This window comes from Camelus ferus, chromosome 4, assembly GCF_009834535.1.
Source record: "Camelus ferus isolate YT-003-E chromosome 4, BCGSAC_Cfer_1.0, whole genome shotgun sequence".
Taxonomy (NCBI): Eukaryota; Metazoa; Chordata; class Mammalia; order Artiodactyla; family Camelidae; genus Camelus; species Camelus ferus.
Window position 1 is genome coordinate 60,216,708 of NC_045699.1, and position 12,282 is coordinate 60,228,989.

General features: G+C 40.5%; 1 protein-coding gene across 1 annotated transcript; it reads right to left on the reverse strand.

Moving 5' to 3' along the window:
- Positions 1–10,723: 10,723 nt before the first annotated feature.
- LOC102522094 (60S ribosomal protein L36) lies at positions 10,724–11,140 on the reverse strand. Its single transcript, XM_006191665.3, has one exon. The coding sequence runs from the start codon at positions 11,097–11,099 to the stop codon at positions 10,782–10,784; it is 318 nt and encodes a 105-aa protein (XP_006191727.1). The 5' UTR covers positions 11,100–11,140; the 3' UTR covers positions 10,724–10,781.
- Between the last annotated feature and the right edge of the window lie 1,142 nt (positions 11,141–12,282).

Here is a 12,282-nt window from a genome sequence, read left to right on the forward strand (position 1 = left end):
CTTCCCTAAAAAAATTAAAAGTGTGAATTTTGTCAATCACCTTTTCTGACTGCTGTTTGGAAAGAGCAGCTTGATGTACACAGAAGTTGTTATGACTGGAAGGAATAGAAAATTCTTGAGGCAGACCTGGGTAGACTGCATGATATAACACAATTATACAAATGCTGGTTTAAATTTTGAATGGCTATTTATTAGCTGTGTGATCTTTGGGCATCTTAAGCTTTGTGAGACTTAAGTTTCCTCAACTGTAGAATTACAGTAATTCTTATTTTCCAAGGTTATTACAGAATTAGAGCTAATGTGTGTGAAGAGTCCAGGATAGTCAATAGTCAGGCACAGATTAAGCACTTCCTAATGATAATTTTACTGTTTATTCAAAATTATGGGGAGCAGGATGATAGGATGGGAGGGGGAGTCTGATTGGCTAAGAGGGCACCCACTTAAGATGTGGATTTGAGTATATACCCTAAAAAATGAAGTCACTATCTGAAAGAGATAGCCACACCCCCAGGTTTACTGCAACATTGTTCACAATAGCTAAGACATGTAAACAACCTAAGTGTCAATGGAGGGTTGAATGAATAAAGAAAATGTGGTGTACAGAACTAGAACAAATCATAACAAAATTTATACGGAACCATCAAAGACCTAGAATTGCCAAAGCATTACTGAAGAGAAAGAAAGAGGCTGGAGGAATAACTCTCCCAGACTTCAGACAATACTATAGAGCTACAGTCATCAAGACAGCATGGTATTGGTACCAAAACAGACATATAGACCAATGGAACAGAATAGAGAGCCCAGGAATGAACCCACAAACTTTTGGTCAACTCATCTTTGACAAAGGAGGCAAGAATATACAATGGAATAAAGACACTCTCTTCAGCAAATGGTGTTGGGAAAACTGGACAGCAGCATGTACAGCAATGAAGCTAGAACACTCCCTTACACCATACACAAAAATCAACTCAAAATAGATCAAAGACTTAAACATAAGACAAGATACAATAAACCTCCTAGAAGAAAATATAGGCAAAACATTATCTCACATACATCTGAAAAATGTTCTCCTAGAGCAGTCTACTGGAGCAATAGAAATAAAAGCAAGAATAAACAAATGGGACCTAATGAAACTTATAAGCTTCTGCACAGCAAAGGAAACCATAAGTGAAACAAAAAGACAACCTACAGAATGGGAGAAAATTTTTGCAAATGAAACCGACAAAGGCTTGATCTCCAGAATATATAAGCAGCTCATACGACTCAATAAGAAAAAAACAAACAACCAAATCCAAAAAATGGGCAGAAGACTTAAACAAGCTATTCTCCAAGGAAGACATACAAATGATCCATAGGCACACGAAAAAATGCTCAATATCACTAATTATCAGAGAAATGCAAATCAAAACTACAATGAGGTATCACCTGACACCAGTCAGAATGGCCATCATTCAAAAATCCACAAATGACAAATGCTGGAGAGGCTGTGGAGAAAAGGAACCCTCCTACACTGCTGGTGGGAATGCAGTTTGGTGCAGCCACTGTGGAAAACAATATGGAGATTCCTCAAAAGACTAGGGATAGACTTACCGTATGACCCAGGAATCTCGCTCCTGGGCATATACCCAGAAGGAACCCTACTTCAAAATGACACCTGCACCACAATGTTCATAGCAGCACTATTTACAATAGCCAAGACATGGAAACAGCCTAAATGTCCATCAACAGATGCCTGGATAAAGAAGAAGTGGTATGTTTATACAATGGAATACTATTCAGCCATAAAAACCGACAACATAATGCCATTTGCAGCAACATGGATGCTTTTGGAGAATGTCATTCTAAGTGAAGTAAGCCAGAAAGAGAAAGAAAAATACCATATGAGATCGCTCATATGTGGAATCTAAAAAAAACCAAAAACAAACAAACAAACAAAACATAAATACAAAACAGAAACAGACTCATAGACAGAATACAAACTTGTGGTTGCCAAGGGGGCTGGGGATGGGAAGGGATAGACTGGGATTTCAAAATGTAGAATAGATAAACAAGATTATACTGTATAGCACAGGGAAATATACACAAGATCTTATGGTAGCTCACAGAGAAAAAATGTGACAATGAATATATATATGTTCATGTATAACTGAAAAATTGTGCTCTACACTGGAATTTGACACAACATTGTAGAATTATTATAAATCAATAAAAAAATGTTAAAAAAAACTGGCAGAAAAAAAAAAAGAAAATGTGGTGTATATACAAAATGGGATATTATTTAGTCATAAAAAGAAGGAAACCCTGACATTTGCGATAACATGGATAAATCTGGAGGGCATTATGCTAAGTGAAATGAGTCAGAGGAGGCAATTAGTATATGATCCCACTTATACGTGGAATCTAAAAAAGCCAAAATCATAGAAACAGGGGGTAGAATAGTGGTTCCCAGGGGCTGGAGGATGAGGGAAATAGGGAGATGCTTGTCAAAGGGTGTGAACTTCCTATTAGTTATAAGATGAATAAATTCTGAGGATCTCATGTGCAGTTAACAATACAGTACTGTATACTGGAGAGTTACTAGGAGAATAGATCTTAAATGCTCTCATCATCACAGCAAAAATGGTCATTATGTGAGGTGAAGGATGTGTTAACTAACCTTACTGTGGTACTCATTTCACAATGTATTTGTCTGTTAAATCATCACATTGTACACCTTAAACTTACACAATGTTATGTCAATTACATCTCAAAAACGCTGGAAAAAAGAAGAAGAAATGGAGTAAGACAGCACTAGGAGTTCTCTCCTGTTTCTGCTCTGACAGCTTGTGCAATCCTGGGTAAGTCATGAATCTGACTCTGGCTTTCCCTTCCCCCATCTGCAAAATGGAACAGGTGAGTTATGTGATCTTTGGTATCTCTTTTAGCTCTAAAACTCAGTGACTCTACAAAGTGGAGATGGCACAGAATGGAGGTGGAAGAATGCCATGTGCAACTTTTTGAGTGTTAATTGTAGATCGTGTTTGAACACAAGCTCCAATTTACTTCTACCAAAGGTAACCAGAGGAAAGAACATCAACATGATGACACACTCCTTTTTTTGGCTCTAAAAGGCTCCCAGATTGTGTCTAATTTTAAACCACTTTCTGGAGGCCGAAGAGGTGCCTGTGGACAGCTTGACGATAAATCTTTCAACACACATAACTCTTCTGCTTGTCATCTCAGTGTGAGGAACGTGAGCATGTCAAGCTTCCTCCTCCAGAGTCATCAATCTGGCACCTGTCACCAGCATCTGATTCACTAAAAAAATATTTAATTCTTCCAAGATGAATTGGCAGAATGTCCAAAGAGAGGGAATAAATGGCACAGAGGAGATGGAAAAGGCTGTTTGCTTCCTTAGGGCTTCTGCTTGGCTCAGAATCCAATAAACATTTTTAGAAGGGAAGCCAAACCAATGGTTTTCTTCACCACCAACATCACTAGTGTCATTTTGGTCAAATTCAGTAATGTTAATAACCCATTGATTGTTCTAGCCTGACGGTTCTCGAAGATTGTCTCTGTGGGAATCTGTGTCTCCTCTAATCTTTGGTAGCCCTACACATTCAAAGTCAAAGTTAAGGAACTTTCAGACCTGTTTCTCTTCTGAGATTTCTAACTCAGAAGGCCTTTTTTCTAATTCCAACCTTGAAAGAACTTTGATAGCTTCCCACACCTATAGGATAATGTTCAAAGCCCTCACTTTCAAAGATCAAAAATTGTCATTTGCCTTCAATCTATTTTCCCTGCATCAAGACATTTCCATCACTCTGAACTAATCATGACTCCTGGCTTCATGTTCACCTTGGTTTAGACTGTACTTTCTTTCTTAAGAGCTTTACTTCAGTGTTTCTCAACCTTATGCCTAATGACATTTGGGGCCAGATAATTCTTTGCTGTGGGAGCTGTTTGTTTGTGCATTGTAGGATGTTTTACAGCATCCCTGGTACACTCCAAGTATGACAAACAAAAATGTCCACTGAAGTGTAAAAATGCCTCTGATTGAGAGCCACTGCTCTTACTTGGAAAACTTGTAACCAGCCTTCACTACCAGTTCAAATGTCACCTCTTCTGTAGAACCTTTCTAACTTCTCTAGGGAAACCAACTGATTTCCCCCCATAACTTTAGTATCACTATGGATAGGCACTCTATGCTGTAGTTATTTCTATAAATGCTTGTCTCTTCAACTAGACTGAGCTTCTCTAGGAAAAGGACCTTGTCTTATTCATCACTGTATTCTCATCTCCTAGCATAGTACCTGGAACTGGAACTAAGATTAGTGATCAAAATCTGTTCATTTATCTGATATTTATATCAGTTCTATGATGTAAAAAAGAGCAATTTAAAAAAATTAGGCAGATAATTTTCCATTGGGCAGATGTACTTCCAATTGCAAGTGGCAGGAATATAACTCAAATTGGCCTGGGAAAAGCAAGACATATTATGGCTCATGTATTTAGGAAAAATATACATTTGGATCTGGACTTCAGGCAGAGCTGGATCCAGGTGATTAGATACTGGGCAGGAGAAATGATGCAGTGTTAGTTCAGATTAGGTGTCTAGAGACTTGAGAACTTTTAAAGAAATGTCAGTGACTAGCCCCAAGCACAGCATTAGGCAGAGATTGAGGATGGTAGAAAATGACAATGTAGATTATACTCAAGTTTGCTTTAACCTCAGTTCTAATGCCTCTGTTAGTAGAGACAATGGTGTATTTTGAAATAAGGATTCAGATGATAAGTGTGGATGCCTATTATTTCTATGTGGCATACAAATGTACTCAAGGTTCAATGACTTTAGGTCCTGTGTAAAGTTTGATGTTTTCTAGGCCGAAGGAATCTATAAAAGTGTGATTTTTATAGTCCCAGCTATCTTCATTTCCAAGAATAACTTAATTTAGTCAATAATTCTGCTGTTCATTGATCCCTGTCACTCAAATGCAATGTCTGGGTTCTGGGCCTTGAACTACTCTCCGCACCAGTGACGAGTCATTCTTCTCTTCTCTTTGACTGACTAGTAGGCCTGAGGGTTTTTGACTAATGTCCTTTTAGGATTTTTTCTCCCCCTGAGGGAAAGTCTAGCCATAGACCACACAGCAGAATAGCTGGGATTTGAAACTAGATCTCTTGATGAATGAGTGATTAGCTTTCTTTATCAATATAGTGTAAATTAAAACACAATAAACTTCACAGGAAGACATTACCACAGACAGACAGATAGGTAAATTCCCTGGGACACAGATCAGATGAGGGCTTTCCAGGGATCTAGAAAAGGATACAATTTGGAGATACCATACAAGGCTGCTCTTTTATGGAATGAGACTTCTCCAAAAGCCATACGACACACATCTCTGAGCTGAGATAACCATATACAGTAGAAACACTCAGACTAGGAGTATGGCAACCTAGACTTTGGTAAGAACTTAGTCAAGTCACAGAATCACAGACTATCACAGACAGAAGAGATTTTAACCATGAGTTGCAAGCCTTTTATCTGTGATGATGTAGATATTGGTCCAGAGGGACACAGCTCTGGGCCAAAACTGTACAGTGGCAGAGTCAGGATTAGAACCAGGTGTGTTCACACAGCACTTGCGTATCAGTATTTCCTTTGGTGTTCATGATGCTCCTGCTGTATAGGTATTATTATTATTATCTCCATTTTAGAACAATACCATCTGTCTCTAAAGGGACTTAACCAGCATCCCTGGGTAAATATTAGGGTTGAAATCACAACGCTGGAATTGGTCTCCTTGTTACAAGCTCAGGTTTGTTTTTGTTTTGTTTTTTTTTCCAATACTGTCTATAAATAAGAACCGGAGACTAGGGGTCTTCCTGTTCTAGGCTTGGTAACCACTCCTCTGCCTAACGAGCCCTCCTCAGAAACCATCCGTGTACCACAGTGGGCTTACTTGAAAGCAGTCTTCCAGGAAAGCCAAGGCAAGTGGACTCCAAGAAGGCGCTTTGGGAGAAGGCAAGGAACAATCTAATAAGGGTACACTGTGAACCCAAATGTGCTCCGCCTTTTAGTCACATTATCACACTGAATTATCACAATCACGTCTGATTAGATTTTGCCTTGCTTTACAAATAAAGAAACAGAGGCTCAGAGAGAGGTCATGATCAGTTCAAGTTCACGTAGGTATTTGCTGAGATACGAATCTCTTTTTCTGTGGTGCCAAGTTTACCCTCTCTCTATGCGCCCTCCACCCTGGGAATAAAGATAACCTGGTTTATTTTCCTACTAAATTTCCGATGCAATCCATACAGTTCCTTCACCACCTGTTTGCCTCCCATCTGCATTTTGGGCTTAGCATTCTCAGTTTTCCACATGGAGCCAAAATCGAACTGAAGCCTGGTTCAGAGCACTATGCTCATCTCTCTTCTCTGGACTCAAAGTTTGTTTCTGTCAAAGGGAATGAAAGAGATTCCTTATCTCTATCCCAGCTCAGGTAATAGGGGCTTGTCCTCTCTCATTTTCCAGAAATACAAGCCTGCTGGCGGCTTCTTGACTTCAAGTTACAAATTTTACAGGAGTTTTAAGGAAGGTGTGGGGAATATTTTTTTTTAATCTAAAAATAAGATTTTGATGATAGCTGAGTTGAAGGCATTTATTAGAGGGTTTGGGAAACAGAAATGGTCTAGGAATGAACTATATGTGGGTCCTAATACTAGGGCTGCCTCTCATGTTAGGTTATATTAGGTTAGGTGAGGTTACTGTAAATAAAATCTTCAACACTCTGAGCTTTTCTCTATTTCCTCCTCTGGAAAAAAAAAAAAGGATATTATAGTAACTCTGCCTTTGATATAATAATAACACACACGTATAATATCATTGTCTTGAAGATTAAATGATATAAAATAGTTGCATACATAGGTTATGTCTTTTATATGTATATACACTATACACACATATCTATCAATGTGTGTATATATATTAAAATGTATATGCATCAATGCATATGTATACATACACATATCAATGACTTATACTACTACTAGCTAGGGAGGTTTAACATTTTCAAACTCAATTTTACTCATCTGTAAAATATGGATAATATTCTCCTGTGAGATTGCAGAGATGATCAAATGTGATATCCAGGGAAGCACATAGTAGAAGGTTAATGGGCACTGAATGTATATAAATTGACAAATGTTAAAAACAGGTCAAACAATTAGCATTTATACACTCACATTTTATGTGTCTCTTTTCCGCCAGTCTGTAACCTGTATCTCACCCCAAATGACCACATTCTTAGAATTATTTGCAGGGGAGAAGCACTCATGCTAGGTTCCCAAGCATATGAGACTCAGTCATGGAGCCGGAGAGATTGGCTCAAATGCCATCATTCTCAAAGGAAATAATCAGAGGCATGCATGGGTCTGATCATCATAGTGTTGTTTCAGTATTAAAATGTCATTAAAGCCCACAATCCACCAGCAGAGAACTGTAAATTAAATTGTGAAATATCTACATAATTAAGTCTTATACAGCCAATAAAAAACATCTTATATAGTATGTTTGACAAACTTGTCTGATCATAGGATTCTTCTGGGGTGATTAATAAAAGCATAGACTCCACTCTGACTTAATGAATCAAAATATCCAAAAAAGGAGATTGGAAATATGTATTTTTATCAAGTTCCCCAGGTGATTTTTATGCTCAGGCAAATGTACGAAATTCTGTTCTAGAACATGTATTCTTTTAATGCTAAGAGAAAATAAAATATTATCAAATAATATGTACTTTTCTGGCAAGAGAAATAATAATTAAAAAGAAACAAAAGCTCTTTCTCGGTGCTGAGATTACTTTTGTAGTGTTAAAAGTATGGTATTTGCTGTCAGAAGATCTGTATCAAATCTCAGAACTGCTATCACTAGCCGTATGACACTAACCAAGTACTGAAACCCACTATGTTTTAGAGTCCTCGTCTTTAAAATGAAGAAAATGAGGTATATCTCTTATGTGTCATTATGAGGAAAAATAATATAATCAATATAGTTTACTATTAGTATTATTAGGGATACTTCCACTTCCCGCCATGAGGAAACAAGATGGTACACTGTCTACCCACTGGACAGAACATAGGAAGAAACAATTTGCAGAAATTGGACAGCAGACAGCTGAGGTTTAATACTGCCACCACTGAAACTCCTCTGGGTCTCAGTTTCCCTGGGTGAAAGGTGGCTTCCAGACTCATGGCAAAGGCATCTCCTCATATCATCTCTTGACAAAGTTACAGGGAAGAAACAACCCTGCTAACTTTCACCTGTCCAATGAGCTTTCAGGTTCTGCCCTGGGAGTCCAGCCTTCTCATTTCTTTACAGTTCATTGGCCAAGATGTTATGATTGACATGCACTGAACCCAATGTGTGATGAAACCTGCCCTATTGTAGGTTCCAAACAACACTGAGACTCCAGGGGCTTGACCTGGGAAATGCATGAACTCTTCCAATTCTTTAGAGCTTCATCGTCTGTAGACAGAGGAAGAGAGTTAGTTCTAACTCAAGAACAAAAGAACACCAAACCAGCCCCTGAGAATAGAAACAGATTTACCAATGGAAGGGTTATAATCCAAAATGGAGGGTAGTCACACCTCAGAGGAATGTGCAGCCCCCGAAAGACACCTAGACATGTGACAGACCCTGACAGGCCCTGGGAAACCATAAGAGTCACTGATCAGTCGGGAGAATCTGAACAGCCTGGGACTGGTCCTAAGAGGTTCTGGGAAGACCCTGGCAGATTGTCAGGCTCCAAAAGGTTCCAAAAGGTGGTGACTGATCAAAGGTCTAGACCAGAATTCATAAGACGGAGACACAGAGCTTGCTGCATAGGACTTGAGAGAGAGTGAAAGGTGCAAGAGATAACAAAGAGACCCATGGTGAATTGACAGGTAGTGACAGGAAAGGGGTGCAAAGAGAGAAGAGGAAGACTGCCGGTTGGAGGCTGGAGATGACAGCCCAAAGTCGGGTGGATGGCTGCACCCCGGCTGCAGGCCCTCAGCTGCAGGCCCTGTTTAAATCTACTTCAGCGTCTCCCATTTCCCTTAAGATAAAAGCCATCCACTTTACCATGACCCTAAGAACCCGCTCCTTGTTTAGAACTTCAGCCTCTTCTCATTTATGTTCTATCAATCTCCGTGTAGAGAGTACTTAGAGCTCTTTCCACTCAAGGCCTCAGAACATTCCGTTCCCTCTCCGGGGGAGCACTCTGCTTCCTCTCATCCTTCAGCGGGGTAATTACCACTCAGCTGTCAGGGCTCAGCGTGTACGGCACTTCCCTCTGGAGGCCGTAGCTGACCCCTCCGGGCTGTGCTCCGTGCCTTTCTCCACCTTTGTGTCCCATTACCACTCCATGGGAGACAGGGACAGGGTCTAGGAAATGGTGCCAGTCCCCAGAAGGATCTGAAAAGTGGCTCCCTCCCTGGGGGAAGTGATAGACAGAGGTAGAGGGTGGTAGAAGGTCAGGAAGAGCGAGTCTAGAAGGAACAGTGTGAGGATGGGAGGACTTCTGAGAAGAGGTCTGAGGCAGTGGCATGAAGAGAAGGGCACTGACCAGAGGGGACAACTGGTGAGAAGTGTGGAGAGATAACATCGAGGCCACATCCCCAGGAGAGTGGAGCAGGGCACGTCTGCCGTTGACAAGAAAGGTGGGCACTTCTGGAAGTGAGTGTGTGTATGTGTGTGTGTGTGTAGGGCGGTGAAGGATCTACAGAGCTTTAGACAAAGCACTAATGTATTCCTTCAGAATCTCAAATCCCTGATCTTGTTTCTTTAGCCTGGTTGATGCCCATCTTTTCATCCTGCAGTGAGCTTCTGTGAACCTTGGGGTTTCACCCCAGAGCTCCATGCCTGCCTGGTCCTTACAGCTTGAAATCCCAGAGAGGAAAAAGCATCTTTGTAGATTATGCTAAAAAAAAAAAAAAAGTCCCAGGGGTGATCTCATTAGCTTGGCTTGAGTCATGTGCTTGTCTTTGAATTGATCCCAGTAGCCAGGATGACAGTTGGTGACGTGTCTCTAATTGACGTGGCCTGGACCAGGGACCGCACCCCCTCCAGGCTCTGATGGGGGAAGGTATGTGGTTCCCATGTCCAAATAGCATGTCCAACATTCCACAACACACCTTGTTCACAGTCTTTGCAGTGCTATTTTGTTATACCTTTTGGATGCTCCCAGGCTCACAGAGGTTCATGAGAGAATTTAGAACTTTTAAAATTAAGTCAGAAAGAGCCCTGGGCGGTTCTAAGAAAGACCCAGGTAAGTGTAAACCAGTAACTAATAAATGCTCTCACTTTCTGTGCCATCCTATGCTCTAATAAACCGGCTCTTGTGATCTGTCCATCCCTCCAGGGTCTGGGTGAGTTTGATTTTTATTAACTTTGTTTTTCTTTTTATAATTCTCCTCCCATTCAGAGCCAGGAAATTACAACAAAGTAACCAAGTGCCAGAACAGCCTTAGGGAGACCTGCTGAGTGAAGGGATAGTTTCAGGTGTCGCAGCTGGACTTGGCCACCTGCACTGTTGGGTGACCTTGGGCCAGTTACTTCATCTCCCTGGGGTTTCCCGCTCTCTGCTTTTGAAGAATAACTACTCCATATTTACCTTCTCCCTGTGTGTAAAGCCTGGACTAGAGAAATCTCGGATGGCAGGAATTCTTGCTGCATGCCAGACGGATGATTTGCGTACTCTTTTTTTTTTTTTTTTTTTCAGAAAAGGTTTTATTACACACAGACGCGAGGGAGGGGCTCAGTCCTTCTTAGCGGCCGCTTTCCTCATGGCGGCCAGGACGTTGCTCAGCTCCTCTCTCTTCCTCTTGGGGCGGATGTGTGTCCCCACCCGTTTCTTGATGAATTTGAGGGCCCGCTTGTCCTTGGAGACCTTGAGCAGCTCCATGGCCCGCCGCGCATAAGGGGTGAAGCCACACACCTCCCGGATCATGTCCCACACGAACTTGGTGTGCTTGGTGAGGCGCCCGCGGCGGCGGCTGTGCCTCGGCTTGCTCACGTTCTTGGTCACCTTGTGGCCTTTGTTGAGACCCACGGCCATGGGATAGCGCAGAGCCATGGCTGCTTCTCTCCAATGGCTGCTGCGGCGGAAGGCTGATTTGTGTACTCTTAAATGAATCTCTTTTTCACCTAAACTCACCTGGTGCCCTGATTCTCCCCTGCTCCTCCTGTCCTCAGGTAATGAGCTCCTGGTTTTGGCTCATGAAACATTCAGTGAAATAAACTCTCTCTGGGCTTATACGTGGTTGGGGGCAGGGTGGGAGGAAGCAGGTGAAAACTGGAAATAAGGAAAATGGAATAAAGTCTTTGGAAAATAAAAGGCCTTTATTTCTGGCAGCAGGTTCAACCCTGGCACCAGTAAGAGAGTTAGTTTATTTATTTAGTATCCAGAACTGCTAAGAAAATATTTCTGCGATTGAATTGAACTACCTGCTCTGTTCTTTCTCTGCTTAAAAAGACAAACCACCAGAGATAAGACTGACATGAGGGAGCTACAAGAACCTTTCTGGATATTCTACAACTTGAATGATTTACCTCTAGATTACTGAAAACAGCTTAGGTATAAAATTTGTAAAAAGTCAGTTGCTGCCATCTAAAAAGTAATTATTAATTAATTTGTTCAATAGATATCTACTGAGTATCAAGATGAAGTCATTTGCTTATTTAACAAATATCTGTATCATGGAAACAACCTAAATGACCACTGACAGAAGACTGGATAAAGAAGATGTGATACATACAATAAATAAAAAAGAATGAAATAATGCCATTTGCAACAACATGGATGGATCTAGAGATTATCACACTAAGTGCAGTAAGTCAGACAGAGAAAGATAAACATCATTTATCACTTACATGTGGAATCTAAAAAAAAAATGATACAAATTCTATTTACAAACTAAAACTGGATTCATAGACATAGAAAACAAACCATGGTTACCAAAGGGGAAAGGGTGGAAGAGGATAAATTAGGAGTTGGGATTAACAGACACGTACTACTATATACAAATTAGATAAACAAGGACCTACTGTATAGCACAGGGAACTATATCTTATTCAATTTCTTATAATGACATATAACAGAAAAGAATATGAAAAGAAAAAGTATATATGTATGTATGTATATAACTAAATTGCTTTGCTATACACCTGAAACTAACATTGATGATCAATGACGCTTCAATAAAAAGTAAAATAAAAAAACCTAAACAAACCAATACCTATGTTTTGAGTGCCTTCTG

Excerpts from the sequence above, each read along its gene's own strand:
- LOC102522094 (XM_006191665.3), bottom strand. The coding sequence starts at position 11,099 with ATGGCTCTGCGCTATCCCATGGCCGTGGGTCTCAACAAAGGCCACAAG.